This window comes from Apaloderma vittatum, unplaced genomic scaffold (genome assembly GCF_000703405.1).
Source record: "Apaloderma vittatum isolate BGI_N311 unplaced genomic scaffold, ASM70340v1 scaffold6638, whole genome shotgun sequence".
Lineage (NCBI taxonomy): Eukaryota > Metazoa > Chordata > Aves > Trogoniformes > Trogonidae > Apaloderma > Apaloderma vittatum.
Window position 1 is genome coordinate 359 of NW_009730132.1, and position 448 is coordinate 806.

A 448-nucleotide genomic window follows, 5' to 3' on the forward strand; every position below is an offset into this window, starting at 1 on the left:
TCGCAACAGACTGGGAAATGACTGTCGTTCAAGCAGAGGTTTTGTGAGTTTGGGAGTTGGCAACTGTCTTCACTTGGCTAACGTGGAACAAAAGAGACCTCATAAGGTCGTGGCGAATTTGACAGAGTGCTGACTATAGGGGAAATGTCAATGTCCTTGGGAGCCACAACAGGCTTCAAAGTGAAGTTCTGCAGGATGGCTGTTAAAAATATGAAGAGTTCCATCCGGGCCAGACCTTCTCCTGCACAAACGCGTTTTCCTGCAGGCAAAAAGATAAATAAATTGAGGTGACAGTGGGGTATCTTGCTGGTGACTTATTTGACCACAGTTGCATGAAAGTCCAGACGTCTCAGAATGAACAGGCAGCACAGCAGCATTTTGTGGAAGCAAATGAATTAAATGCGGGGCTAAGTGCTTGGAACAACGAGAGAGCTCAGTGGGCAAAGGA

General features: G+C 46.7%; 1 protein-coding gene across 1 annotated transcript in view; it reads right to left on the minus strand.

The window, feature by feature from the left end:
* Positions 1-77: 77 nt before the first annotated feature.
* The window catches only part of LOC104277880 (cytochrome P450 2H1-like), a gene marked incomplete at its 5' end in the record, with an annotated part of 2,562 nt that continues 2,191 nt past the window's right edge, over positions 78-448 (minus strand). The window contains one exon of the mRNA XM_009874666.1: positions 78-259. Coding sequence (XP_009872968.1) covers positions 78-259 — 182 coding nt within the window. The remainder of the gene's footprint in view (positions 260-448) is intronic.